The sequence below is a fragment of the Piliocolobus tephrosceles genome, chromosome 9, assembly GCF_002776525.5.
Source record: "Piliocolobus tephrosceles isolate RC106 chromosome 9, ASM277652v3, whole genome shotgun sequence".
Lineage (NCBI taxonomy): Eukaryota > Metazoa > Chordata > Mammalia > Primates > Cercopithecidae > Piliocolobus > Piliocolobus tephrosceles.
In genome coordinates this window covers 64,937,915-64,965,723 of record NC_045442.1, presented here as the reverse complement: position 1 = coordinate 64,965,723, position 27,809 = coordinate 64,937,915, and the positions used below count along the sequence as shown (strand labels likewise).

The window sequence follows — 27,809 nt, the reverse complement described above, 5'->3', positions numbered from 1 at the left end:
GCACATGCCTGTAACCCCAGCTACTTAGGAGGCTGAGGTGGGAGAATCACTTGGGCCCGGAGGCAGTGGTTGCAGTAAGCTGAGACTGTGCCACTGCACTCCAGCCTGGGTGACAGAGTGAGACCGTGTCTTAAAAACGAATAAATAATTTAAAAAAATTTTTTTTTTTTTTTTTTTTTTGAGACGGAGTCTCGCTTTGCCGCCCAGGCTGGAGTGCTGTGGCCGGATCTCAGCTCACTGCAAGCTCCGCCTCCCGGGTTCACGCCATTCTCCTGCCTCAGCCTCCCAAGTAGCTGGGACTACAGGCGCCCGCCACCTCGCCCGGCTAGTTTTTGTATTTTTTAGTAGAGACGGGGTTTCACCATGTTAGCCAGGATGGTCTCGATCTCCTGACCTCGTGATCCGCCCGTCTTGGCCTCCCAAAGTGCTGGGATTACAGGCTTGAGCCACCGCGCCTGGCCTTAAAAAATTTTAAAAAGTTCCTTCTATAGTTCGATGAAAATATGTGGTATGCATATGCAGATGTGTACACAGGTACGTACATGTGTATGTACATACATAAACATATACATGTCCCAGCAGGGTACTAAAAGTATGAACATATCCAATGCTGACCCTTACCTGTTTTTTCTTCTAGTAACTGCAGCTTCTGTTCTACCTCAGCTCTTACTTTTTCGCTCTTTTCCAATTTTTGCAAGAGGCTTCCTACATCTACCATTGCACCATTGTACACAATGAGGCCAACATTTTCTTCCATATCCTTTGATTCCTGCTTTACTGTTGGTGTTGGAAGTAATAGTCTGTTTCCTGTAATATAAAATATTATTTCATAATCACATATTTTCATGTTATTTTTCTTCTTTAATTACTAGTATATTTATTAAAAAGCAAAATCTTAACATGCACAGACCTAGCATATCTTCCTGCAATGACTCAGACTCTTCATGGTTCTCTTCATCTTTTGAGGTGTCTGTTAATTTCCGGTAAAAGCAAGATTCACGGAGCACTACTTTATTAAGAAGCTTCTTTACCTGTTATGCATGCAAGTAAACAAAATAAAGAGATGAAAATACATTTCTCGATTCTCTTAGAAAAACTATGTGTTAATTTTCACTTTCTTTTGAGAAAGAGTCTTGCTCTTGTCGCCCAAACTGGAGTGCAGTGGTGTGATCCCGGCTCACTATAACCTCCGCCTCCCGGGTTCAAGTGATTCTCCTACCTCAGCCTCCAGAGTAGCTGCAATTACAGGCACCCGCCATCATTCCCGGCTAATTTTTGTATTTTTGGAGAGACGGGGTTTCACCATGTTAGCCAGGCTGGTCTTGAACTCCTGACCTCAGGTGATCCACCCGCCTCGGCCTCCAAAACTGCTGGGATTACAGGTGTGAGCCACTACGCCCAGCTGTAATTTTCACTTATGATGGAAATCCATGGAATTGAGTAAGATCCAAGTTACTTTTGAAAAAATAAAACTTCGGCCGGGCGCGATGGCTCAAGCCTGTAATCCCAGCACTTTGGGAGGCCGAGATGGGCGGATCACGAGGTCAGGAGATCAAGACCATCCTGGCTAACACGGTGAAACCCCGTCTCTACTAAAAAAATACAAAAAAACTAGCCGGGGGAGGTGGCAGGCGCCTGTAGTCCCAGCTACTCGGGAGGCTGAGGCAGGAGAATGGCATAAACCCAGGGGGCAGAGCTTGCAGTGAGCTGAGATCCGGCCACTGCACTCCAGCCTGGGTTACAGAGTGAGACTCCGTCTCAAAAAAAAAAAAAAAAAAAGAAAAGAAAAAATAAAACTTCATTGTTAAAAAGTATAACACTGATAAAAATGTATGCACAGGGATGATTTATTATAGCATAGTTGGTTAATCCAATAAATGAAAACCACCAGCAACGGAGACTAGGTAGGTCAATTACGGTACATCTATATAATGGGTACTGTGCAGCTATAAAAAGAATGGGGCAGGTTTCTATTTTCATGGTAGAATGTATTTATAGAATACTGTGGAATGAAAAAAAAAGAGCCAGTCAAAACGTACAGAATAATTTCATATTTTGTTTATAAAAATGGAATTGAGCTGCTTACAAAAAGATCTAGAATTTTATATATTATAGTCCTAAGAAGTAGAAAAAGAGGGAGAGGGAGAAGGGAAGTGTTTTACAACTGGTTTGTGTTATACTGCTTTATATTTATTTATTTTTTTGAGACAGAGTCTCACTCTGTCATCCAGGCTGGCATACAGTGGCGCAATCTTGGCTCACTGCAACCTCCGCCTCCTGGGTTCAAGAGATCCACCTGTCTCAGCTTCCCCAGTAGCTGGGATTACAGGCGTGTGCCACCACACTCAGCTAATTTTTGTACTTTTAGTAGAGACGGAGCTTCGCCATGTTGGCCAAGCTAGTCTTAAACTCCTGGCCTGAAGTGATCTACCTGCCTCAGCCTCCCAATCACGCTGGGATTATAGGCGTGAGACACCACGCTTGGCCCTTATGTTGCTTTAATATATCAAAAAATCAACGGAGGTTCTATTAACTTTTCACTGGAAAAGGTAACTTTTAAAAAATGTTTTCCTTTTAAATATTCACAAGATAGATTACCTGAGCCCGAGAAAGATGTAGTCCAAGAGTATAAAGTATTTCTTCCAAATCCTTTTCAAGAAGGTAGCCACAATGACTTTGATCAAAATAAACAAAAGCCATTAACAGATCTCTGTTAACTGTGATCATTTGAGTCTTTTCTTTTTCCTAAGAAAATGGAGAAGTAGAAAACATAGTAGCCAAATTTTTTACCCCTGAAAAGTGAGAAACGGAGACTGTGCATAAAATAGCAATAATCTAATAAGACATTTGCCTCATCCTAGCTAAAATGAGTTAATCTGGTATATGAATATGAGAGAAAGGAATCAGACATACTAGTTACCTGACATCGCCACAAAAAAACAACTGACAGAATTTTACTTAGTGGTAATATAGATGGATAAGGACTAATAAACTTCACAACTGTGTTATGTTTAGATGATGTAAAATATCACCATATTAAAAAGAATACAGTATTCAATAAATACCTTATCTTTAGAGGGCCTCTCCTTGCAGTATCTGTTGATATCTCTTTTGTCATCTCGTTTGGTCATTTCTTCCTCATCCCTATCTGTAAAATAAGTATAACAGTGGCAAAAAAGTCATTAATACACATATTTTCAAGTTGGGCACAGTGGCACATGACTGTTATCCCAGCTACTCAGGAGGGCCAAGTGTTCGAGGGTATAGTGAGCTATGACTGTACCACTGCACTCCAGCCTAGGTGACAGATTAAGACCTTGTCTTTCAAACAACAACAACAAAAATAAAAATAAAGAGAAAACCTTATGCTAAAACATACATGAACTTTGATAACAGGCTAAGTAAAAGAAGCCAGTCGCCAAAAAATCCCTTATTATGTGATTCCATTTATATGAAATGTCCAGAGTATCTACAGAAACAAAAAGCAGACTTATGGTTGCCTAGGACTGAAGAGGTTCAGGGAAGATGGGGAGTGACTGCTAATGAATAACCTCTGCACTCAGCCTGGGTGAAAAGTGAGACCCTATGTGATGCTGTTTGATAGCATTTGGAACACAGAATGACCTCTATTAAAATTAAAGTCAATCACCGGGCACAGTGGGTCATGCCTGTAACCCCAGCACTTTGGGAGCCCGAGGCAGGTGGATCACTTAAGGTCAGGAGTTTGAGACCAGCCTGGCCAACATGGTGAAACCCCGTCTCTAAAAACACAAAAATCAGTGGGGTGTGGTGGCGTGTGCCTGTAGTCCCAGCTACTCAGGAGGCTGAGGCTGGAGAATTGTGTAAACCCGGGAGGCTGAGGTTGCAGTAAGCCGAGATTGCGCCACTGCACTCCAGCCTGAGCAACAGAGCAAGACTCCATCTCATAAACAAACATATAAATAGAATCAATCCCCTCCAATACCGCCACTGCTTAAGTTTATGTAATATTATAAATCCTTTGTTATTTCAACAATGTTAATAGCATCTTCACAGAAGTAGATTGCATCTCAAAAAAACAGTCTTTGCTCATCCACAAGAAGCAATCATCTGTTTAGTTTATCCTGATATTGCAGCAGTTCCATCCCATCTTCAGGCTGCATTTCTTTTTTTTTTTTTTTTTTTTTTTTGGAGCGGGGGCTCTCTGTCTCCCTGGCTGGAGTGCAGTGGCGCGATCTCAGCTCACTACAAGCTCCGCCTCCCAGGTTCCTGCCATTCTCCTGCCTCTGCCTCCCGAGTAGCTGGGACTACAGGGGCCCGCAACTGCGCCCAGCTAATTTTTTGTATTTTTAGTAGAGACGGGGTTTCACCGTGGTCTCGATCTCCTGACCTTGTGATCCGCCCGCCTCGGCCTCCCAAAGTGCTGGGATTACAGGCTTGAGCCACCGCGCCTGGCCAGGCTGCATTTCTAATTTGAGTTCTCTTGCTCTTTCTATCACACCTGCAATTATTCCCTCTAGTGAATTATTGAACCCTTCAAAGTCATCCATGAGAATTTTTAGTAGAGTTGGGGTTTCACCATGTTGGCCAGGCTGGTCTCAAACTCCTGGTCTCAAGTAATCCACCCGCCTTGGCCTCCTAAAGTGCTGGGATTACAGGTGTGAGCCACTGCCTCAGGCCAATAATTGAAATCAATTTCATACAACCTACTGTTTTGTTATTTTTTGAGACAGAGTTTCACTCCTGTCGTCCAGGCTGGAATGCAATGGCATGATCTCGGCTCACTGCAACCTCCGCCTCCCAGGTTCAAGCGATTCTCCTGCCTCAGTCTCCCGAGTAGCTGGGATTACAGATGTCTGCCAGCACACCTGGCTAAATTCTGTATTTTTTAGTAGAGAGGGGGTTTCACTATGTTGGTTAGGCTAGTCTCAAATTCCTGACCTCAGGTGATCCACTCACGTTGGCCTCCCAAAGCGCTGGGATTACAGGTGTGAGCCACTGCTCCCGGCCCAAACTACTGTTAATGTTGATATTTTTTACCTTCTCCCATGAACCACGAATGTTTCTAATGGCATCTAGAATGGTCAATCCTTTCCAGAAGGTTTTCAACTTACTCTCCCCAAACCCATCAGAGGCAATAATATATACTATGGTAGCAAGAGCCTTAGGAAATGTATTTTTTGGCTGGGTGTGGTGGCTCACACCTATAATCCTAACACTTTGTGGGGCTGAGGCAGGAGGATTGCTTGATCTCAGGAGTTCAGCACCAGCCTGGGCACCCTGTCTCTAAAAAGCAAAAAAAGTAAATTTAAAAAGGAACTGTATTTCATAAAAAGACTTGAAAGTTGAGGGCAGGCACAGTGGCTCACACCTGTAATCCCAGCACTTTGGGAGGCCACGGTGGACGGGGATCACTTTAGGTCAGGAGTTCGAGACCAGCCTGCCAACATGGTGAAACCTTGCCTGTATTAAAAATACAGAAATCAGGCCGGGCATGGAGGCTCACGTCTGTAATCCCAGCATTTTGGGAGGCCAAGGCGGGCGGATCATGAGGTCAGGAGATCGAGACCATCTTGGCTAACATAGTGAAACCCTGTCTCTACTAAAAATACAAAAAACTACTTGGGAGGCTGAGGCAGGAGAATGGCGTGAACCCGGAAGGCAGTGCTTGCAGTGAGCGGAGATCGTGCAACTGCACCCCAGCCTGGGCGACAAGCAAGACTCCGTCTCAAAAAAAAAAAACAAAAAAACCCCAGAAATCAGCTGGGCATGGTGGCTCATGCCTGTAATCCCAGCTACTTGGGAGGATGAAGTGGGAGGTAACTTGAGGCCAGGAGGTCCAAGGCTGGACTGAGCCATGATCATGACACTGCATTCCAGCCTGCATGACAGAGTGAGACCCTGTCTCAAAAAAAAGAAAAAAAAAGAGTAAAGTGAAATTACCTCTTTGATCCAAGGGCTGCAGAATAGATGATGCAGCCATGAAACATTAATCTCCTTGTACATCTCCATCAGAGCTCTGGGTGACTAGGTGTGGTGTCAGTGAGAAGTAATATTTTGAAAAGAATCTTTTGGCCGGGCGCGGTGGCTCAAGCCTGTAATCCCAGCACTTTGGGAGGCCAAGATGGGCGGATCACGAGGTCAGGAGATCGAGACCATCCTGGCTAACACGGTGAAACCCCGTCTCTACTAAAAAATACAAAAAACTAGCCGGGCGAGGTGGCGGCGCCTGTAGTCCCAGCTACCCGAGAGGCTGAGGCAGAAGAATGGCGTGAACCCTGGAGGCGGAGCTTGCAGTGAGCTGAGATCCGCCCACAGCACTCCAGCCTGGGTGACAGAGCGAGACTCCGTCTCAAAAAAAGAATTAAAAAAAAAAAAAGAAAAGAAAAGAATCTTTTTTTCTTAGCAGATCTCAACAGTGGGCTTAAAATATTTAGTAAAGACGTTGGTTACATGATAAAGGAGTAAAAAAAATTCAGTAAAGCATTGCTGTAAAGAGTTGTCATTCTGACATTGTTGTTCAGTTTCTAGGGCACAGGTATGGTAGGTTCAGCATAATTTTTAAGGGGTTTATGATTTTTGGAATGGTAAACGAGTACCGGCTTCAGCTTAAAGTCACAAGCTGCATTAGCCCTAACAAGAGAGCCAACTCGTCCTTTGAAGCTGGGTACTGACAGCTCTTCTCTAGCTGTGAAAGTCTTAAGATGGCATCTTCAGTCAGTGGAAGAAGGCTGTTTTGTCTCCACTGAAAACGTATTTAGTAAAGTCATTTTCATCAATTATATTAGCTTCTACATAAGCACTTGCTGTTTCAATGTGCCTTTTTTTTTCACCCACCCCTAAGAGGCAGGGTCTTGCTCTGTTAACCAGGCTTGAGTGCAGTGGCGTAATCATAGCTCACTGCAGCCTTAAATGAATGCCTGGGCTCAAGCAATCCTCCCACCTCAGCAACTACATTGTACTTTTACCTTATGGAGATGGTTGCTTTCCTTAAACCTCATGAATCCACCACTGGTAGCCTCAAACTTTTTTCTACAGCTTCTTCATCTTTCACAGAATTGAAGAGAGTTAGGACCTTGTTCAGAATTCGGCTTTGCCTAAGGGAATGTTGTGGCTGGTGTGACCTTCTATTCTGACCCCTAAAACTCTCTCCTTATAGCAATAAAGCTATCTAATTTTCTTACCATTTGCATGTTCACTGGAGTAGCACTTTTAATTTCCTTCAATAACTTTTTCTTTGCATTCTCAACATGGTTAACTGATGCAAAAAAACTAGCTTTTGGCCTATCTCAACTTTCAACATGCCTTCTTCACTCACCTTAATGATTTTTTGGTTTCACTTGAACACTCGAAGGCCATTTTGATTTTTTTCTTTGTTATTACGATTATTATTTTTGAGACAGAGTGTTGCCCTGTTGCCCAGGCTGGAGTACAGTGGCACAATCACGACTCACTGCAACCTCAACCTCTTGGGCTCAACAGATCCTCCTACCTCAGCCTCTAAAAGTATCTGGGACCACAGATGCATGTAACCACACCCAGCTGATTTTATTTTATTTTTTTAATAGAGATGGGGTATCACTATGTTGCAGATGCTGGTCTTTAACTCCTAGCCTCAAGTGATGCTATCTCCGTATCCTCCCAAAGTGGTGGTATTACAGGCATGAGCCACTGAGCCCAGCCTAATTATTAATTGGCCTAATTTCTTTTTTGTTTGGAGACGGAGTCTTGCTCTGTCGCCAAGGCTGGAGTGCAGTGGCATGATCTCAGCTCACTGCGACCTGCCTCCTGGGTTCAAGCAATTCTCCTGCCTCAGCCTCCCGAGTAGCTGGGATTACAGGTGCCCACCACTATGCCCAGCTAATTTTTATATTTTTAGTAGAGACGGGGTTTTACCATGTTTGGCCATGATGGTCTCGAACTCCTGATCTCAGGTGATCTGCTCACCTCGGCCTCACAAAGTGCTGGGATTACAGGTGTGAGCCACTGCACCCGTAATTGGTCTAATTTATTTTCTTTTCTTTTTTGAGACAGAGTCTCACTCTGTCACCCAGGCTGGAGTGCAGTGGCATGATCTCAGGTCACTGCAACCTCCGCCTCTCTAGTTCAAACAATTCTCATGCCCTCAGCCTCCCAAGTAGCTGGTATTACAAGCGTGCACCACCACACCTGGCTCTTTTGTGTATTTTTACTAGAGACAGGGTTTCGCCATGTTGGCCAGGCTGATTTCAAACTCGTGACCTCAAATGATCCACCCGCCTCAGCCTCCCAAAGTGCTGAGATTACAGGCGTGAGCCACCATGCCTGGCACAATTGCCCTAATTTCAATATTTTCTCTCAGGGGATAGGGAGGCCCAATAAGAGGGACAGAGATAGGGGAAGGGCAGGTTGGTAGAGTGATTAAAACACAAACAATATTTATAATTAAGCTCATAATCTTCTATGGGCACAATTCGAGGTGCACCAAAACATGTATAATAGTATTATCAAAGATCACTGATCACAGATCACCAAAACAGACACAGTAATAATGAAAAAGTTGGAAATACTGTAAGAATTACCAAAATGTAACAGAAAGTCAAAGAGGCACATGCTGTTGGAAAAGTGGTGCTGATAGTCTTGCTTGGCGTAAGGCACTATCTGTGCAGCACAATAAAGTGCAGTGTAAACAAAACTAAAGCATGCCTATACTTTAAAGTGTCTAATTGTATGGCATGTGAATTACATTTCAATAAAGGTGTTATTAAATAAAAAATTAAGCAAATGTTCTAATGGCTGGGTGTGGTGGGTCATACCTGTAATCCCATCACTTTGGGAGGGAAGCAGGAGGATGGCTTAAGGCCAGGAGTTTGAGATCAGCCTGGGTAACACAGTGAAACCACATCTCTACAAAAAATTTAAAAATTAGCCAGGTGTGGTGGTGCACACCTGTAGTCCTACCTACTCAGGGAACTAAGGTGGGAGAATTGCACGAGCCAGGAGTTCAACGCAGCAGTGAGCCAACAGCATGCTACTGCCCAGCCTGGGCAACAGAGTAAGACTTTGTCTCAAAAAAGAAAGAATGAGAGGGAACTTCTCCTGGGAACCTAGTCATGTACTTATTGTTGATGATTGAAAAATACTCACAATATAATCCACATTATTTGAATAAATACTCAATTACCTTGAGAGCTGTCACTTTCAAAACTGTCTCATCCGAAACTTGTATTTTTGAAATAACTTTTGAAACATTCAAGCGGTATTTGTTCATCACAGAAAATCAATCAATCCTACCACACAAAATGAAATTACTGATCGTGTCCTATTTTTTCCCCATATATACACACTTATTAACATTAAATTTATTTATAGGAACATGCTATCTACAAAAACCCTTTAAAAATCTTTTTCCATGCCAAGACACTTCTCCAAGTTCTCCTCAATGGGTGTAGAGAATTTTAACTGCATGACAATATTACCAAAGTGCAATTTAAATAATTGTCTATTCCTATTCAGATTGATTCCATATTTTTGTTTTATAATAAATTATGGAATGATCACTCATGTTGATATTTTAAAGAATATGGCTAATTCACATTTCCAAATTTCTATTCAGAAAAGGTTTAACAATGTACAGCCCCAAAGAAGAGTGGTGAAACTGTAACTCCTTTTACCCTTGTGAAACTGTGTTACCTTTCATTTAAAACTTTAATTTTCATTAACTTCATAAGAAAAAGATAGGCCGGATGCAGTGGCTCACACCTGTAATCCCAACACTTTGGGAGGCCAAGGTGGGTGGATCACCTGAGGTTGGGAGTTTGAGACCAGCCTGGCCAACATGGTGAAACCCCATCTCTACTAAAAATACAAAAATTGGCCGGGCGCGGTGGCTCAAGCCTGTAATCCCAGCACTTTGGGAGGCCGAGACGGGCGGATCACGAGGTCAGGAGATCGAGACCATCCTGGGTAACATGGTGAAACCCCATCTCTACTAAAAAATACCAAAAAACTAGCTGGGCGAGGTGGTGGGCGCCTGTAGTCCCAGCTACTCGGGAGGCTGAGGCAGGAGAATAGCGTGAACCCAGGAGGCGGAGCTTGCAGTGAGCTGAGATTCAGCCACTGCACTCCAGCCTGGGCGACAGAGTGAGACTCCGTCTCAAAAAAAAAAAAAAAAAAAATACAAAAATTAACTGGGCACGGTGGTACATGTCTGTAATCTAAGCTAATTAGGAAGCTGAGGGCACAAGAATCGCTTGAACCTGGGAGATGGAGGTTGTAGTGAGCCAAGATCACACAACGACACTCCAGGCTGGGCGACAAGAGCAAAACTCTGTCTCAAAAAAAATAAAATAAAAAGGTATCTTATTGCTCTCTGCTCTCCTAATTACTAACAAAATTCAACACCATTTAATACATTTACTGGTACTGTATTTTCATGTTATAATTCCGCTTTTGTATTGGAAAAAGTGTGGTCTCCGACAGGCGCAGTGGCTAATGCCTGTAATCCCAGCACTCTGAGAGGCTGAGGCAGGCAGATCACAAAGTCAGAAGTTCAAGACCAGCCTGGCCAATATGGTGAAACCCCGTTTCTACTAAAAATACAAAAAAATTAGCCAGATGTGGGCCTGTGATCCCAGCTACTCGGGAGGCTGAGGCAGGAGAACCGCTTGAACCCAGGAGGCGGAGGTTGGAGTGAGCTGAGATTGCACCAGCACACTCCAGCGTGGTGACAGAGTGAGACTCCGTCTCAAAAAACAAACAGGAGTAGTCTCCAGGAAACTTAACAGAATCATGAGATATAAAATATAAGAAAAGTGGTAAAACAGAAGCAAGCAGCAATTAGAAACTCCAGGGAAACAAACAAAAAAGAACTATAATCTTATCGACATATATTTAGAGCCTATAAAATTATTTAGACTGTTCCAGGAACTTGGAATATATATTAACAAAGAATACAGAGAAAAATCTCTTTTTCTTACATAACAGCTTTTATTCAAGTGTAGGGGTAAGGAGGAGACAGGCAATGAGCAAAATAAAGAGTACGTAATAAAATAGGTCATAAATTCTATGGGAAAAAAAAATAGGGAGGATAAGAAACCAGAAATGTGCAGTAAGGGAGGGCAGAGGATCGCAATTTTAAATAAAGTAGGGTGCAGAGCAGGCTTCACTGACAAAGTGATACTTGAACCGACTTCATATATGAGAAATTAAGGAAGGTGGATCTCCAGGAAAAACCCTGCTAGCAGAAAGAACTGCCAATGTAAACCTCCTAACATAGGAGCATATGTGATGGGTCCACTCTTCTCAAGAAGAGGGCTTAAGAGATGTAATTGGAGACATGACGTGGTAGAGTCTTGTAAGTCATTGTGAGCACTAGCTTTTTCTTTTCTTTTGATATGGAGTCTCGCTGTGTCACCCAGGCTGGAATACTGTGGCACAATCTTGGTTCACTGCAACCTCCGACTCCCGGGTTCAAGCGATTCTCCTGCCTCAGGCTCCTGAGTATCTGGGATAACAGGCATGTGCCACCATACCCAGCTAATTTTGTATTTTTAGTAGAGACGGGGTTTCACTACGTTGGTCAGACTGGTCTCGAACTCCCGACCTTGTTTGTTATCTGCCTGCCTTGGCCTCCCAAAGTACTGGGATTACAGGCATGAGCCACCGCCCCTGGCCTTCTTTTTCAGACAGGGTCTCGCTTTATTGTCCAGGCTGGAGTGCAGTAGTGTGATCATTGCTCACTGCAACCTCCGCCTCCCAGGCTCAAGTGATCCTACAAGCTCAGACTCCTGAGTAGCTGGGATTACAGGCATGTACCACCAAGCCCAGATAAATTTTTTATTTTCTGTAGAGACAGGGTGTCGTCATATTGCTCAGGCTGGTCTTGAACTCCTGAGCTCAAGTGATCTGAACAGTGGCTTTTTTTTTTTTTTTGAGACAAGAGTCTTGCTCTGTCACCCAGGCTGGAGTGCAGGGGTACAACCTCAGCTCACTGCAACCTCCACCTTCTGTGTTCAAGTGATTCTCATGCCTCAGCCTCTAGAGCAGCTGGGATTACAGGCGTGCGCCACCACGCCCAGCTAATTTTTTGTATTTTTAGTAAAGACAGGGTTTCACCATGTTGGCCAGCCTCGTCTGGGACTCCTGGCCTCAAATTACCCACCTGCCTCAGCCTCCCACAAAGTGCTGACATTACAGGCGTGAGCCACCATGCCCAGCCGGAACAGTGGCTTTTTCTATGAGGTAAAAATGATGGGAATATACTGGAAGAATTTGAACAAAAGGGCCAGACGTGGTGGCTCACGCCTGTAATCCCAGTACTTTAGGAGGCTGAGGCGGGTGGAACCCAAGGTCAGGAGATCGAGATGATCCTGGCTAACACGGTGAAACCCTGTCTCTACTAAAAATACAAACAATTATTAGCCAGGCCTGGTGGCGGGCGCCTGTAGTTCCAACTACTCGGGAGGCTAAGGCGGGAGAATGGCATGAACCCAGGAGGCAGAGCTTGCAGTGAGCTGAGATCGCGCCACTGCACTCCAGCCTGAGCGACAGAGCGAGAATCCGTCTCCAAAAAAAAAAAAAAAAAAGAACAAAAACCCCAAAGAATTTGAACAAAAGAACAAAATAAATTCTAAATTTTGCAAAGATCATTCTGGCAACTGTATTGAGAAACTTTATTGTAGAGGGGAGGAAACATGGAAACAAGTTAGGGGTCTATTAATATAATCTAGGCAAGAGATAATGCAGCTTGGATTACAGTCAAATTAGTGGAATTGGTAAGAAGTGGACTGATTTTGGATAAGTTATGAAAACAGAGCAAATATGACTTCCTGATAGATTGGAAGTAGGTTATCACAGAAAGAAAGGAGTCAAGGATGACTCCTGCGTTTTAGTCTGAACAACTGGAAAGATGGAATTGTCATTAAATGAGATGGTTGGCAAAGGCTAAGGTTGTAGGATTTGTGTATGTTTTCCTTCTGGTGAAGGGGTTAGCAGGAGTTTAGTTTCAGACATACTGATTTTGAAACACCAGATAACTAAGTGGAGGTGTCAAGTAGACATATCAGTATGGGAGACTGGGAGAGAAGTCTGATATGAGATAGAAATTTGAGGCTTGGCACATCCTTGTAATCCCAGCACTTTGGGAGGCCAAGCCAGAGGACTGCTTGAAGCCAAGGAGGTCAAGACCAGCCTGAGCAACATACTGAGACCCCATCTCTACAAAAAATTAAACAGCTAGGTGCAATGGCATGCACCTGTAGTCCCAGCCACTCAGGAGGCTGAGAAGGAGGATTGCTTCTCCTTCTTGAAGAAGTTGATTGAAGTTTGAGGCTGCAGTGAACTATGAACCCTACCACTATATTCCAGCCTGGGTGACAGACCCTGTCTTTTACTTTTTTACAGATGGAGTTTTGCTCTTGCTGCCCAGGCTGGAGTGCAATGGCGTGATCTCGGCTCACTGCAACCTCTGCCTCCTGGGTTCAAGTGATTCTGCTGCCTCAGCCTCCCGAGTAGCTGGGATTACAGGCGTCCGCCACCATGCCCAGAAAATTTTTTGTAGTTTTAGGGAGTTTCACTATGTTGGTCAGGCTGGTCTTGAACTCCTGACCTCAGGTGATCCACCCACATGGGCCTCCCAAATTGCTGGGATTACAGGTGTGAGCCACTGCGCCCAGCCCAACCCTGTATCTCTTAAAAAAAAAAAAAAATTAGAAATTTGAGAATTAACAGTATATAGACAGTATTTAAAGCTAGAAGAATGGATGAAACCAACATTAAAGGAGTGAAAGGAAAAAATAAACTAAGGCTGGGCCAGGGTCAGTGGCTCCCACGCCTATAAACCCAGCTCTTTGTGGGGCTGAGGCAGGTCAATCAAAAGGTCAGGAGATTGAGACCATCCTGGCCAACATGGTGAAACCCCATCTCTACCAAAAAACACAAAAATTAAGCTAGGCACAGTGGCCCACGTCTGTAACCCTAGCACTTTGGGAGGCCAAGGTGGGCAGATCACCTGGTCAGGAGTTCAAGAACAGCCTGGCCAACATGGTAAAACCTCATCTCTACTATAAATACAAAAATTAGCACGTTGTGGTGCCACATGCCTGTAATCCCAGCTACTTGGAAGGCTGAGGCAAGAGAATTGCTTGAACCTGGGAGATGTAAGTTGCCGTGAGCCAAGATCATGCCACTGCACTCCAGCCTGGGCAACAGAGTGAGACCCCATCTCAAAAAACAAAAAGCAAAACAAAACAAAAAAAAATAGAAAAAGTAGCTTGGTGTGGTGGCACATGTCTGTAGTCCCAGCTACTCGGAAGGCTGAGGCAGGAGAATTGTTTGAAACTGGGAGGCAGAGGTTGCAGTGAGCCGAGATCACGCCACTGCACTCCAGCCTGGGGACAGAGCCAGACTCTGTCTCAAAAAAAAAAAAAAAAAAAAGGCTGACAGCTGGAACACTAACAAAATAATGAAAATACTGTTTAATGATTCAACTAAAGCAGCAATAAAATAATACTGGGCGTACAGGGGAGAGAAAATGGGGCTATAAAAAGGGCTTAAGTCTTCATAAAGCAAAGCAAGTAATGAAGATAAATACTGCTATATGAATATTATGTCACTGCTACGGAGTTATTATATTAAGGCAAATAAGAGGAGATATTACATAGTATTAATAGATGCTATTACGATCTTATTTTCCTAGGAGTGATTATGGATTTGTGGTTATTTCAGAGCATGTTTTTTCTTAGGCAAACTGAAGAATTCATATGCCAAATTGGGTTACAAAAACAAAACAAGACAAATATTAACAATTATTGAATCAAAGTTGATGGATACACAGGTATTCACTGCACTATCCTTTCAACTTTTTCATCAAACAATATTAAAAACTGATATGGTAGAGAGAAGAAAATGTAGAGGCAAACAAAAAATACCGTAAGTAAAAATAATTGCCAGAGACACAAACTATAAAAAAAACAAAAAGAGGCCAGGCGCGGTGGCTCAAGCCTGTAATCCCAGCACTTTGGGAGGCCGAGACGGGCGGATCACGAGGTCAGGAGATCGAGACCATCCTGGCTAACACGGTGAAACCCCGTCTCTACTAAAAAATACAAAAAACTAGCCGGGCGAGGTGGCGGGCGCCTGTAGTCCCAGCTACTCGGAGGCTGAGGCAGGAGAATGGCATAAACCCAGGAGGTGGAGCTTGCAGTGAGCTGAGAACCGGCCACTGCACTCCAGCCAGGGCGACAGAGCGAGACTCCGTCTCAAAAAAAAAAAAAAGAACTCATAATTTTCTATATCAGAAAAATATACTTTTTAAAAAAAGCCACAAATCTACCTGGAAAAGAACAGATAAGGTATTCAGAGGCACTTTATAGGTATTTGATCATTGATGTCTATGGTCAGAGCATCTACTGTACAGTATTTTAAATGTCACTGCATGTTACCAAAGTCTGTCTTATAAAACTTAGGCGAAAGGTATATGGGTGTTTATTATTCTTAGTTTTTAAACTCTATATGTACTCTTCTGCATTACGATAGTCTTTGTTAAACAAAATGCCCAAATTAGTCTTTCTTTTTTTTTCCTTTTTTCTTTTTTTTTTGAGACGGAGTCCCACTCAGTCGCCCTGACAGGAGTGCAATGGCACGATCTGGGCTCGCTGGAACCTCCGCCTCCCGAGTTCAAGCCATTCTTCTGCCTCAGCCTCCCCAGTAGTTGTGATAACAGGTGCATGCCCAGCTAATTTTTTTGTATTTTTAGTAGAGATGGGGTTTCGCCATGTTGGCCAGGCTGGTCTCGAACCCGACCTCAGGAGATTCACCCGCCTTGACCTCCCAAAGTGCTGAGATTATACGCATGAGCTAGCACGCCCAGCCCCGAATTAGTTTTCTAAAGAATATATTCAGTGGCATGAATCTGGGAGGCGGAGGAGCTTGCAGTGAGCGGAGATCGTGCCACTGCACTCCAGCCTGGGCGACAGAGCGAGACTCTGTCTCAAAAAAAAAAAAGAATATATTCAGGACAGGCATGTAGCTCACGCCTATAATCCCTGCATTCTGGGAAGGTGATGTGGGCAGATTCCTTGAACTCAGTAGTTAAAGACCAGCCTGGGCAACAAAGTGAGACCCTGTGCCTATAAAAAACTTAAAAATTAGGCTGGGCACAGTGGCTCGCACCTGTCATCCCAGCGCTTTGGGAGGCCAAGGTGGGGAGTTTGAGACCAGTCTGACAACATGGAGAAACCCCATCTCTACTAAAAATACAAAATCAGCCAGGTGTGGTGGCGCATGCCTGTAATCCCAGCTACACAGGAGGTTGAGGCAGGTGAATCACTTGAACCCGGGAGGCAGAGGTTGCAGTGAGCCAAGATAGTGCCACTGCACTCCAGCCTGGGCAACAGAGCGAGACTCCATCTGAAAATAAATAAATAAATAAATAAATAAATAAAATAAAATAAATAAAAATAAAAATTAGCTGCGAATGGTGGCAAGCACCTGTTGTCCCAGTTACTCCAGGGACTGAGGTGAGAGGATTATAGTGAGCCTGGTAGGTTGAGGCTGCAGTGAGCTGTGAGCATGCCACAGTACCCTAGCCTGGGTAATACAGCGAGAGCCCTGTCTCAACAAAAAAAATAAGCAATTATTATATGAAACATCAGGGACTATTATACTTTTTTTTTTTTTTTTTTTTGTGAGACAGGGCCTCACTCTATTGCCCAGACTGGAGTGCAAGGGCACAATCTTGGCTCACCACAACCTCCGCCTCCCCTGCTCAAGTGATTCTCCTGCCTCGGCCTCTGGAGTACCTGGGATTACAGGCACGCGCCACTACCGCCTGGCTAATTTTTGTATTTTTAGTAGAAATGGGGTTTCACTATGTTGGCAAGGCTGGACTTCAACTCCTGACCTCAAATGATCCACCTGCCTTGGTCTCCCAAAGTGCTAGGATTACAGGTGTGAGCCACTGTGCCTGTCCTATTACAGCTTTTATGGCACAGCTTAAGCACCAAGTTTAGGGAAATTTGTTCTGAGTATGAATTATATATGAGACATAGGATAATTAGTAATAAATATGTCTTAAAACAATCTTCTCACCTAAAAATTAGAAAAACGTTCTCACTGAAGAGTGTATTACTCTTTCTATTCTAAAGAAAAAAATGTTAAAAGTATAGATTTCAGTGATACAATGTCACCAAACAAAAAATGCATTCTTAACTCTAAGAAATAACAAATAAATTTCAATCATACCATCTTCTTCATCCTCAGCTTCTTCTGCTTCCATAGGGTCATATTCATCTTGATTGTTATCTTCTTCAGTTTCATCATCATCTTTAGAATCATCTTTTCTTTTATCTTCTTTCTGTAATTTAAATGCCTTTATTATTTATTTACTTATTTTTAGAAGATGGGGTTTTGCCATATTGCCCAGGCTAGTCTCCAACCCCTGGGCTCAAGTGATCCACTGGCCTGGGCCTTCTGAAGGGGTAGGATTATAGGCGTCAGCCACTGTAGCCAGCAGTTATATTATTATTATGCAATCATAACAATTATTATATATTATTACACACACACACACACATATATATATATATTTTTTTTTTCTTTGAGATGGAGTCTGGCTCTGTCACCCAGACTGGAGTGCAGTGGCATGATTTCCCTTCACTGCAACCTCCGCCTCCCAGGTTCAAGTGATTCACCTGCCTCAGCTTCCCAAAGGGCTGGGATTATAGGTGTGAGCCACCATGCCTGGCTTAAAATAGTTTTAAATTAAGCAAGAAATCTCACCAAACATTAAATTACTAAAACTAAAAAACAGTAAATCCACTGAAGTCCTTTAAAAGTTTTACATTGTAAATTACTATTTTTTTGTTTTTGTTTTTTTTGAGACACAGTCTCACTCTGTTGCTCAGACTGGACTGCAATGGCACAATCTGGGCTTACTGCAGCCTCCAACTCCTGGGTTCAGGCAATCCTCCTGCCTCACCCTCCCAAGTAGCTAGGACCACAGGTACATGACCATGTCCAGCTAATTTTTGTAATTTTTGTAGAGAGGGGGTTTCACCATGTTGTCCAGATGGTCTTAAACTACCAGAGTCAAGCAATCTCTCCACCTCGGGCTCCCAATGTGCTGGGATTACAGGAGCGAGCCACTATGTCCATACTATAAAAGAATAATAATTAGGCTGGGTGCGGTGGCTCACATCTGTAATCCCAGCACTTTGGGAGGCTGAGGTGGGCAGATCACTTGAGGTCAGGAGTTCAAGACCAGCCTGGCCAACATGGTGAAAACCTGCCTCTACTAAAAAAAAAAAAAAAAAAAAAATTAGCTAGGCAAGGTGGCGTGCACCTGTAGTCTCAGCTACTTGGGAGGCTGAGGAAGGAGAATTGCTTGAACCTGGGAGGGAAAGATTGCAATGAGCAAAGATTACACCACTACACTTCAGCAAGCCTGGTCAACGGAGCAAGACTCCATCTCAAAAAAAGGAAAAAAAATTTTTAAGAATAAGGTATTAGAAAACTAGCTGTAGATGCTCATATTGGCTTAATTTGAAGATCTGAATTTCTTCTCTTTTTTTTTTTGAGATGGAGTCTTGCTGTGTCGCCCAGGCTGGAGTGCAGTGGTGTGATCTTGGCTCACTGCAACCTCCACCTCCTGGGTTCAAGTGATACTCCTTCCTCTGCCTTCCCAATAGCTAGGACTATAGGCATGTGCCATCACGTCTGGCTAATTTTTTGTATCTTTAGTGGAGACAAGGTTTCACCGTGTTAACCGTGATGGTCTCAAAGACGTGATTTTCTAATATAGTAAAATCTTTCAGTTTGACTTTTACATCTAATATTCTGATGGAAATCAACATCAACCTTTATAACCTAGAAGAGTAACTGAAAGTTCTAGAGCAGGTTGTTATTACAGACCTTCCTTTCATCTCTATCTTCTTTTTTATCTTTATCATCGCCTGATTTTCTCCGTTTGGGTTTTGGCTCATCAGTTTCATCATCTCTTTCTTCCTTTTTATCTTTTCTCTCATCTTTTTTGCTTTTTTTATCCTTTTCTTTTTTGTCCTCTTTCTCAGGAAGAGACAGTAATGATTTGTATATACGGACACCAAAATCTCTTTGAAGCATTTCATTGAAAAGTTCCGCAAACAATGAAACCTATAAAAAGATACCAACATGAACCTAGCCAAATTTCAACAGAAATAATAAAGCTAGCACAGTAATTTAGCAAATAAAAACTTGCCACATATAATGATTATGTAAACTTATCAACCTTTTTTTTTTTTCAGACGGAGTCTTGCTCTGTCACCCAGGTTGGAGTGCAGTGGCGCGATCTCGGCTCACAGCAAGCTCCACCTCCTGGGTTCACGCCATTCTTCTGCCTCAGACTCCCAAGTAGCTGGGACTACAGGTGCCCACCACCACGCCTGGCTAATTTTTTTGTATTTTTAGTAGAGACGGGATTTCACCATGTTAGCCAGGATGGTCTCGATCTCCTGACCTCGTGATCCGCCCGCCTCAGTCTCCCAAAGTGCTGGGATTACAGGAGTGAGCCACCGCACCCGGCCACTTATCAAACATTTTAACACAACCATTAATCTTTTTTTTTTTTCCTGACAGTCTTGCTCTGTCACCCAAACTGGAGTGCAATGGTGTGATGTGGGTTCACAGCAACCTTTGGGTTCCCAAGTTCAAGCCATCCAACGGCCTCACTCTCCTGAGTGGCTGAGATTACAGGCTTGTGCCACCAAGCCCAGCTAATTTTTGTATTTACAGTTGAGATAGAGTTTTGCCATGCTGGCCAGGCTGGTCTTGAACTCCTGACCTCAGGTGATCCACCCGCCTCGGCCTCCCGAAGTGCTGTGATTACAGGTTGTGAGCCACCCCGCAAAGCCAACCAACTGTTAATCTTCATAAGTGTACCTTGGACCTTATTAATTTACTCAATAGATTTTACATCAAATGCCTGGTATGTACCAGGGCCTGTTTTAGGCATTAGGGACACAGCACTGAAGAAAGCTGATAAAAACCTCTCCTATCATCCAGCCAGTGGAGAGAAGTAATAAATAACCAAATCATGAAGTCTCTGTTAACCTATTCTGGTTCTGGGGCTGCCCGGTTTTTAAGACAAGGAATAACCAAATCAACAATAAATTATATGAAAAACAAGCAGCATAAACACCTACAGAATAACAAGAGAGAATAGTAAGACAAGCCCTCTCTGATAAAGTGACATTTAAAAAGTGAACAGAAGGCAATGAGGAGTAGTCACATTGGTAACTAGGAGAAGAAAATTCTGGATTAGGGAAACAATTTTAAACTCTGAATAGGGGACATCTATTACTACTACGCAAGCATCCACAGATAACAGGCTATTGCTATATATTATAAATTTTTTGGTTGTTGTTGTTTTTTGTTTTTTTTTTTGAGACAGAGTCTTGCTCTGTTGCCAAGGCTGGAGTGCAGTGGCGCAGTTTCGGCTCACTGCAAGCTCCGCCTCCTGCCTCAGCCTCCCCAGTAGCTGGGACCACAGGTGCCTGCCACCACAACCAGCTAATTTTTTGTATTTTTAGTAGAGATGGGGTTTCACCGTGTTAGGCAGGATGGTCTTGATCTCCTAGCCTCGTGATCTGCCTGCCTCAGCCTCCTAAAGTGCCAGGATTAAAGGCTAAGCCACTGTGCCCAGCCCATATTATAAATTTTTTATGTACCTATTTATTTTTTCTTTGAAACGGAGTTTTGCTCTTGTTGCCCAGGCTGGAGTGCAATGGCACAATCTCGGCTTACTACAACCTTCGCTTCCCAGGTTCAAGCGATTCTCCTGCCTCAGCCTCCTGAGTAGCTGGGATTACACGTATGCCACCACACCCAGCTAATTTTGTATTTTCAGTAGAGATGGGGTTTCTCCACGTTGGTCAGGCTTGTCTTGAACTCCTGACCTCAGGTGATCTGCTTGCCTTGGACTGCCGAAGTGCTGGGATTTCAGGTGTGAGCCACTGCACCTGGCCTTATGGACCGATTTCTTTTTTTCTTTTTCTTTTTTTTTTTGGGACGGAGTCTCGCTCTGTCGCCCAGGCTGGAGTGCGGTGGCGCGATCTCGGCTCATTGCAAGCTCCGCCTCCCGGGTTCACGCCATTCTCCTGACTCAGCCTCCCCAGTAGCTGGGACCACAGGTGCCCGCCACCACGCCCAGCTAATTTTTTGTATTTTTAGTAGAGATGGGGGTTTCACCGTATTACCCAGGATGGTCTCGATCTCCTGACCTCGTGATCCGCCGTCTTGGCCTCCCAAAGTGCTGGGATTACAGGTGTGAGCCACCACGCCCAGCTTATGTACCGATTTCTAAGGCTAAAGTCCATTGCTTTCAGTAGACTCTTAAAAAGGGCTAAAACGGGCCACGCGGTGGCTCGCACCTGTAATCTCAGCACTTTAGGAGGCTGAGGCAGGTGGATTACGAGGTCAGGAATTCGAGACCAGCCTGGTCAACATGGTGAAACCTCTCTCTACTAAAAATACAAAAATTAGCTGGGCGTGGAGGCACACGCCTGTAATCCCAGCGCTACTCAGGAGGCTCAGGCAGGAGAATAGCTTGAATCTGGGAGGCGGAGGTTGCAGTGAGCCAAGATCATCTCATCGCACTACAGCCTGGGCGACAGGGTGAGACTCCGTCTCAAAAAAGGGCTAAAACTTGAAATGGTTGACCAGAGAGCCCTTAAATGTGTCATCTTTGCAAATCTGATATATTGGCTAAAATAGTTTAATCAGATCATTTTCTGATTATAAAGGATAACGCAAATTTATTATAACTATAATTTATTTTAGCCTATTTTTCATTAGTTGTCCAATCTTTTTTATTTCATATTGAGATGGAGTTTCACTATGTTGCCCAGGCTGGCCTCGGACTCCTGGGCTCATGCAATTCTCCCACCTCAGCCCCTCAAAGTGCTGTAGTGACTGTGCATAGTCTATGTATTTATTTATTAAGTGATTATTACAAGGATGGCACCATTAGGAATTACTTCAATTTATGGCAACTGCATACTCTTTTTATTTTTTGAGACAGAGTCTCACTCTGTTGCCCAGGCTGCAGTGCAGTGGCGCAATCTTGCCTCACTACAACCTCTGCTTGCTGGGTTCAAGAGATTCTCCTGCCTCAGCATCCTGAGTAGCTGGGATTACAGGAGCCTATCACCTAGCCTGACTAATTTTCTGTATTTTTAGTACAGATGGGGTTTCACTATGTTGGCCAGGCTGGTCTCAAACTCCTGACACCTCAGGTGATCCACCTGCCTCAGCCTCCCAAAGTGCTGCGATTACAGGCATGAGCCACTGCACCCAGCCAGGCAACTGCTTAAAAAAAAGATAATGTCATATAGCATCTAATTTTAAGGACATCTGCTTATTGGAATAATTAACATTGGAAAAAAAAAATCCCAACAACTTGGACATATTTTAATATTTATAACATGTTTTATATGAAAACTAATAAGCATGGACTTTATGTTTGATAATTGCCTCAGTAATCATCAAAGGTCTCTAGTCTTCCTTGATTTTCATCTTACCAGCTGGTGAACAATAACCTTCTGGTTCAAAGAAGCATGACTGATTTTTCCAATATAATTTAGAAAACAAAAGAACATAAGATATGTTGATAAGATAAAATCATTAAACACAATAATTTTAGATATGACTTTGTACAGGGCACTACAAAATTAGTTATGTTGGAAATTCTATTTTTAAGGAGTGAAGCAATTACACACTTACAGATAAAAGTTTTCAATTGTTTTGAAAACTAACATGTTGTAAAGCAAACTAAACTACATGTTGTAAAGTTGCTCTACAATAATGATACAGGCTAGGTGAAATGGCTCATGCCTGTAATCCCAGCACTTTGGGAGGCCAAGACAAGTGGATCACCTGAGGTCTGGAGTTCAAGATCAGACTGGTCAACATGGGAAAACCCTGTCTCTACTAAAAATACAAAAATTAGTCGTGGTTGGTGGCGTGCAACTGTAATTCTGGCTACTCAGGAGGCTGAGGGAGGGGAACTGCTCAAACCCGGGAGGCGGAGGTTGCAGTGAGCCAACATTGAGCCACTGCACTCCAGCCTGGGTGACAGAGGGAGACTGTCTCAATAAATAAATGGGCCGGGCACGGTGGGCTCACGCCTGTAATCCCAGCAATTTGTGAGGCTGAGGCAGGTGGATCACTTGAGGTTGGGAGTTTGAGACCAGCCTGGCCAACATGGTAAAACCCTGTCTCTACTAAAAATACAAAAAATTAGCCAGGCGTTGTGGCAGATGCTTGTAATCCCAGCTACCCTGGAGGGAGGCAGGAGAATTGCTTGAGCCTGGGAGGCAGAGGTTGCAGTGAGCTGAGGTTGTGCCATTGCATTCCTTCCTGGGCAACAAAGTGAGACTCTGTCTCAAAAATAGATATATATAAAATAAGTAATAAAATAATGATACAAAAAATAGATTAATAATGAAAAGTTAAACAACAATTATTTTCTCTTACAACTCAAACACCAGTTAAATTTTTAATCTCTTTAAATGGTATTAAATGCTATTTTAATTCTAGAGAAGATAATAAAGCATTACCTCATCCCCAAAAGAGTCAACTAGACATTATGGATATCCTGAAGAAAGAACATACCACACTACTTATGAAAGCGTCTTAAGGAAAAAACAGAACTGAACTTAATTAAAAATTTAGACCCAACAATCAATTTAAATGAAATACAGGGAATAGAGGAACGCATAAACCATAGCAGGGAAATGCAATCAGCAAAAGTGAGTCTGTAAGGAAACTTTAGAGGACAAATCATCTATTTTTTTTTCCCAAGAAGTAGATTACAAGAAAAAACCAACAAAAACTCAAAAAAACAAGCAATGAAAAAGAGGCATTTGGGGCTGGGCGCAGTGGCTCATGCCTGTAATCCCAGCACTTTGGGAGGCTGAGGCAGGTGGATCACCTGAGGTCGGGAGTTCTAGACCAGTCTGGCCAACATGGTGAAACCCCATCTCTACTAAAAATGCAAAAATTAGCTGGGTGTGGTGGCAGGTGCCTGTAATCCCAGCTACTGGGGAGGCTGAGGCAGGAGAATTGCTTAAGCCCAGGAGACAGAGGTTGCAGTGAGCCACCATCACGCCAATGCACTCCAGCATGGGTAACAGAGTGAAACTCTGTCTCAAAAAAAGAACCAAAAAACAAAAAATGTAAAAAACAAAGAAAAAAGATTTCAGAGATATATTAACTAGTCATAATATGTGGACCTTATATGGATCTTATTTCAAACTGAAAACATTACCTCAAATGAATGTTCTTTATTATCCTCTAATCTGTAGTCCAACAGGACACTCAAAGACATGATGCTACAATCAAACTTGCCACTTTTTGCAGCCCAATTTGGATGTACAATGATAGCTGGTTCATCAGGCAAAATATATCTTCTTTCTCGACGCTGGCGTTCCATTTCCTCTTGACGTTTCCTTTCTTCTTCCTAAATATTTCAAATTTCAAGTCAAGGTTAAATCTGCAAGTATGATGTATATACACGTCCAAGATGAATATACATTGAATATATACTACATAAAGGAACAAAATTCCCATGACTCTTCATGGTGCTTACACCGACCATAAGGATTGAGAAGGGAGGAAAGTTCAAATTCACTAAGCGTAGTAAGCTTTGATGGCTCCTAACTCTCTTTTGGATTTCCCAGCATAAGAAACTGCCTTGTAAAGAGGGGGAAAGTTATCTATATTGAGATTATATAAATTAGAAAATTCTGGGAAAATAGTAGTGGTAGTATAGGTTTTAGATCGTCCTGAAACCTCACACTAAAAAGACAAAGCAATATAGATATCAAAATCAAAAACCGATAGCATTCATAACAAAACTAAGTGACAAGGTATCCCCACAAACCAATATACAAATGGGTGGGAAAAGGCCAAAAGACCTATGTGTTACTGGTGAATGTGTCCAAAGAAAGCATAAGAAGCAATGGGAGAACAAGAAAACCAAAAAACAGCCAGTAGGTATTTACTGGAAAGCGCAGCAGCTGAAACTAGGCAAAATTTTACCCCTAACAAGAGAGTGAATAGAGAATTTATTTTAAGATCTGAAGAGGCCTAGGCCACTCTAGCCTTACAAACTTGCAAAGCTCATTTACCAGGGCCCTGTACTGAGGAGAAACTGCTGGGAGTAGGAGGGAAACAACAAAGACATAGGAAAACGCCCAGATAAAAAGTGATAAAGGGCAAAAGAAACAGCAAACTTCAGAAAGCAAGCCAACATATATTTCTGACAAAACAAAACAACAAAAGAGCAGAGCTCTATGAATTTAGAAAAGCTATCTGAAAGAAACTACGTTTATAAAATTCAGACAATCTAAATTCACATAAAAATGATTCAAGTATTGAGGTCAAATCCCATACAAATTTAGTATTTTTTAAAAAAGAGTGAGAAGTAGCAGGCCGGGCGCGGTGGCTCAAGCCTGTAATCCCAGCACTTTGGGAGGCCGAGACGGGCGGATCACGAGGTCAGGAGATCGAGACCATCCTGGCTAACACGGTGAAACCCCCGTCTCTACTAAAAATGCAAAAACTAGCCGGGCGAGGTGGCGGGCACCTGTAGTCCCAGCTACTCCGGAGGCTGAGGCAGGAGAATGGCATAAACCCGGGAGGCAGAGCTTGCAGTGAGCTGAGATCCGGCCACTGCACTCCAGTCCGGGCGACAGAGCGAGACTCCGCCTCAAAAAAAAATAAAAATAAAAATAAAAAAGAGTGAGAAGTAGCAGCAGAATTATATCCCTGTAGATGATGAAAGTGGGCCAGAAAGACACCACCACACGGCAGATGAAAATTTTAACTTACTATTTTTAAAGTGTGCTAAAAGAAAATGTTACAAGAGACACAGACATTCTGCATCACGTTCTTAACATTCAAAATTCAGAAAGTGAGTATCTGATTGGTAAACAGATCATGTATCTGACCCTATCTGTAGCAATTCTTCAGCTTCTCAAATAGAAGTGGCGGTGGGAAGGGAGAACCAGGCCTGCTAAAAGCCAATCCAAAAAAGGACTGGATGGAAGATGGAAAAGATCTACGACTTGGTAAGGGTTTGTGCATTTCATTACATGCAAAGTTATTTTTTTTGTTTGTTTGTTTTTTTTTTTTGAGACAGGGTCTTACTCTGTCACCCTGGCCAGAGAGTAGTGGTGTGATCACAGCTCACAAATAGCACTGACCTTCTGGGTTCAAGCAATCCTCCCATGTCAGCCTCCCCAGTAGCTGAGACTACAGCCACATGTGACCATGCTCGGCTAATTTTTTTTTTTTTGTAGAGATGGGGTCTCACGAAGTTGTCTCCATCTATCAGTTCTAAAGCACTCTTTTTTTTTTTGAAACGGAGTCTCGCTCTGCCACCCAGGCTGGAGTGCAGTGGTTGGATCTCAGCTCACTGCAAGCTCCACCTTCTGGGTTTACGCCATTCTCCTGCCTCAGCCTCCCGAGTAGCTGGGACTACAGGTGCCCGCCACCTCGCCCAGCTAGTTTTTTGTATTTTTTTAGTAGAGACGGGGTTTCACAGTGTTCGCCAGGATGGTCTCAATCTCCTGACCTCGTGATCCCCCGTCTCGGCCTCCCAAAGTGCTGGGATTACAGGCTTGAGCCACCACACCCAGCCTAAAGTACTCTTTTCAAGGAATGTAGATGTCTACACAGGAGATAGAGGCTGGCAGGGTGGTGGAGCCACAACTGCCCATTGATGATGAGCTGCTTCATTAATAAATATTGAAACCCAGATGGAGCAAGGAGAGTAATCCATGCAGAGATAGCACAGGGCAGAGAGTCATGTCACTGGAAGAACTGGAGGCACCCGTGTAAATTCACAGCTTTCAATATGCGTAAGATATAGAAATAAACATAGATTTAAATACTGGTAAGTGTTATCTATTTATCTATGTATCTTTCATATCTCTGTTCACTGAAGGGGGTTGTGAGCAGCAACCTAATTGCAATGAGCATATCTTGGCTTCTAAATACCATTCTTTACTAAAAAGGAACCAGGGCTTCCTGGGGAAATGACTGATTCCTGAACTAGGATAAGGATAACACAAAATAAAATCGAAATGCTTTAAAATGCTAGTAAGTAAAGAGTCCTCAAAAAGTGATAAAGATATGTCAAAAGGGCACATAGCTTGAAAGAACTCCCACCGTCCAACCTCTGGGACAATTTCATCATGAAAATAACTCACTGAGGGCCGAGCATGGTGGCTCACAACTGTAATCCCAGCACTTTGGCAGGCCAAGGTGGGTGGATCATCTGAGACCAGGAATTTCAGACCAGCCTGGCTAACATGGTGAAACCCAATCTCTACTAAAAATACAAAACTTAGCCAGGCATGGTGGCAGGCGCCTGTAATCCCAGCTACTTGGGAGGCTGAGGTACAAGAATCGCTTGAACCCAGGAGGCAGAAATTGCAATGAGCCAAGATCATGCCATTCCACTGCAGCCTGGGCAAAAGAGAGAGACTCTATCTCAAAAAATAAAAATAAGGCCAGGAGCAGTGCAATATCAGCCTGTAATAGCAGCACTTTGGGAGGCTGAGGTGGGTGGATCACGAGGTCAAGAGATCGAGACCATCTTGGCCAACACGACGAAACCCCGTCTCTACTAAAAATACAAAAATTAGCTGGGCGTGGTGGTGGGCGCCTGTAGTTCCAGCTACATGGGAGGCTGAGGCAGAAGAACAGCTTGAACCTAGGAGGCAGAGGTTGCAGTGAGCCGAGATTGTGCCACTGCACTCCAACCTGGCAACAGAGCGAGACTCCATCTCAAAAAAAAAAAAAAAAAA

At 43.3% G+C, this 27,809-nt stretch overlaps 1 protein-coding gene across 11 annotated transcripts in view; it reads right to left on the bottom strand.

Annotated features, from left to right (window-relative positions):
* Positions 1–27,809, bottom strand: part of CCAR1 (cell division cycle and apoptosis regulator 1) — an 83,501-nt gene that overhangs the window by 3,446 nt on the left and 52,246 nt on the right. For 10 of the 11 annotated variants that reach the window (XM_026455313.1, XM_026455309.2, XM_023205067.2 and 7 more), the window contains 7 exons: positions 24,263–24,454; positions 18,871–19,110; positions 17,203–17,314; positions 3,066–3,148; positions 2,599–2,745; positions 911–1,031; positions 622–807 (listed from right to left, as the gene is read on the bottom strand). In XM_026455313.1, coding sequence (XP_026311098.1) covers positions 622–807; positions 911–1,031; positions 2,599–2,745; positions 3,066–3,148; positions 17,203–17,314; positions 18,871–19,110; positions 24,263–24,454 — 1,081 coding nt within the window. The remainder of the gene's footprint in view (positions 1–621; positions 808–910; positions 1,032–2,598; positions 2,746–3,065; positions 3,149–17,202; positions 17,315–18,870; positions 19,111–24,262; positions 24,455–27,809) is intronic. The other variant, XM_026455316.1, reaches the window with a different exon arrangement.